A 475-nucleotide genomic window follows, 5' to 3' on the forward strand; every position below is an offset into this window, starting at 1 on the left:
TAACGGCCGCGCCGGGACTTGCCCTCGGCGTCTTGCCGCAGAGTGGGCATCACCAACCCCTCCAGCTCCTCCTGGGGCAGGAGCTGGGCGATGCTCACGCAGGCCTCCACCGCCAGCAGCCGCACCGAGTCCTACGGGGGTGGGGACACACATGGTGACACCCAGGAAGGTCCCCAACACCCCTCCCCCAACGTGGGGGACACCCCGGTTACCTGCTCGTCGGAAGCCAGGTTGGAGAACATGGGGATGATCTCGCTCTTGACGTGCTCCAGCTCCAGGACTTTGGCGAATTCGCCCAGTTTGGAAGCGGCGGCGCGACGGACCATGGGGGTGTCATCGGAGCAGAGGTTGCGGAAGTATCTGGGGGGAGGGGGACAGGCTTTGGGGACATCTCAGGGGCTTTGGGGACATCTCAGGGGCTTTGGGGAGGTGCTGTGGGGTGTGCAGGACCAGGCCATGGATCCCCAAATGGGCC

At 65.5% G+C, this 475-nt stretch overlaps 1 protein-coding gene across 1 annotated transcript in view; it reads right to left on the minus strand.

Moving 5' to 3' along the window:
* Window positions 1–360, minus strand: part of LOC118451986 (serine/threonine-protein phosphatase 2A 65 kDa regulatory subunit A alpha isoform-like) — a gene marked incomplete at both ends in the record, with an annotated part of 608 nt that extends 248 nt beyond the window's left edge. Inside the window, 2 exons of the mRNA XM_035891410.1 lie at window positions 44–131; window positions 213–360. Coding sequence (XP_035747303.1) covers window positions 44–131; window positions 213–360 — 236 coding nt within the window. The remainder of the gene's footprint in view (window positions 1–43; window positions 132–212) is intronic.
* Between the last annotated feature and the right edge of the window lie 115 nt (window positions 361–475).

Source organism: Egretta garzetta, unplaced genomic scaffold (assembly GCF_000687185.1).
Source record: "Egretta garzetta isolate BGI_Z169 unplaced genomic scaffold, ASM68718v1 scaffold1083, whole genome shotgun sequence".
NCBI lineage: Eukaryota > Metazoa > Chordata > Aves > Pelecaniformes > Ardeidae > Egretta > Egretta garzetta.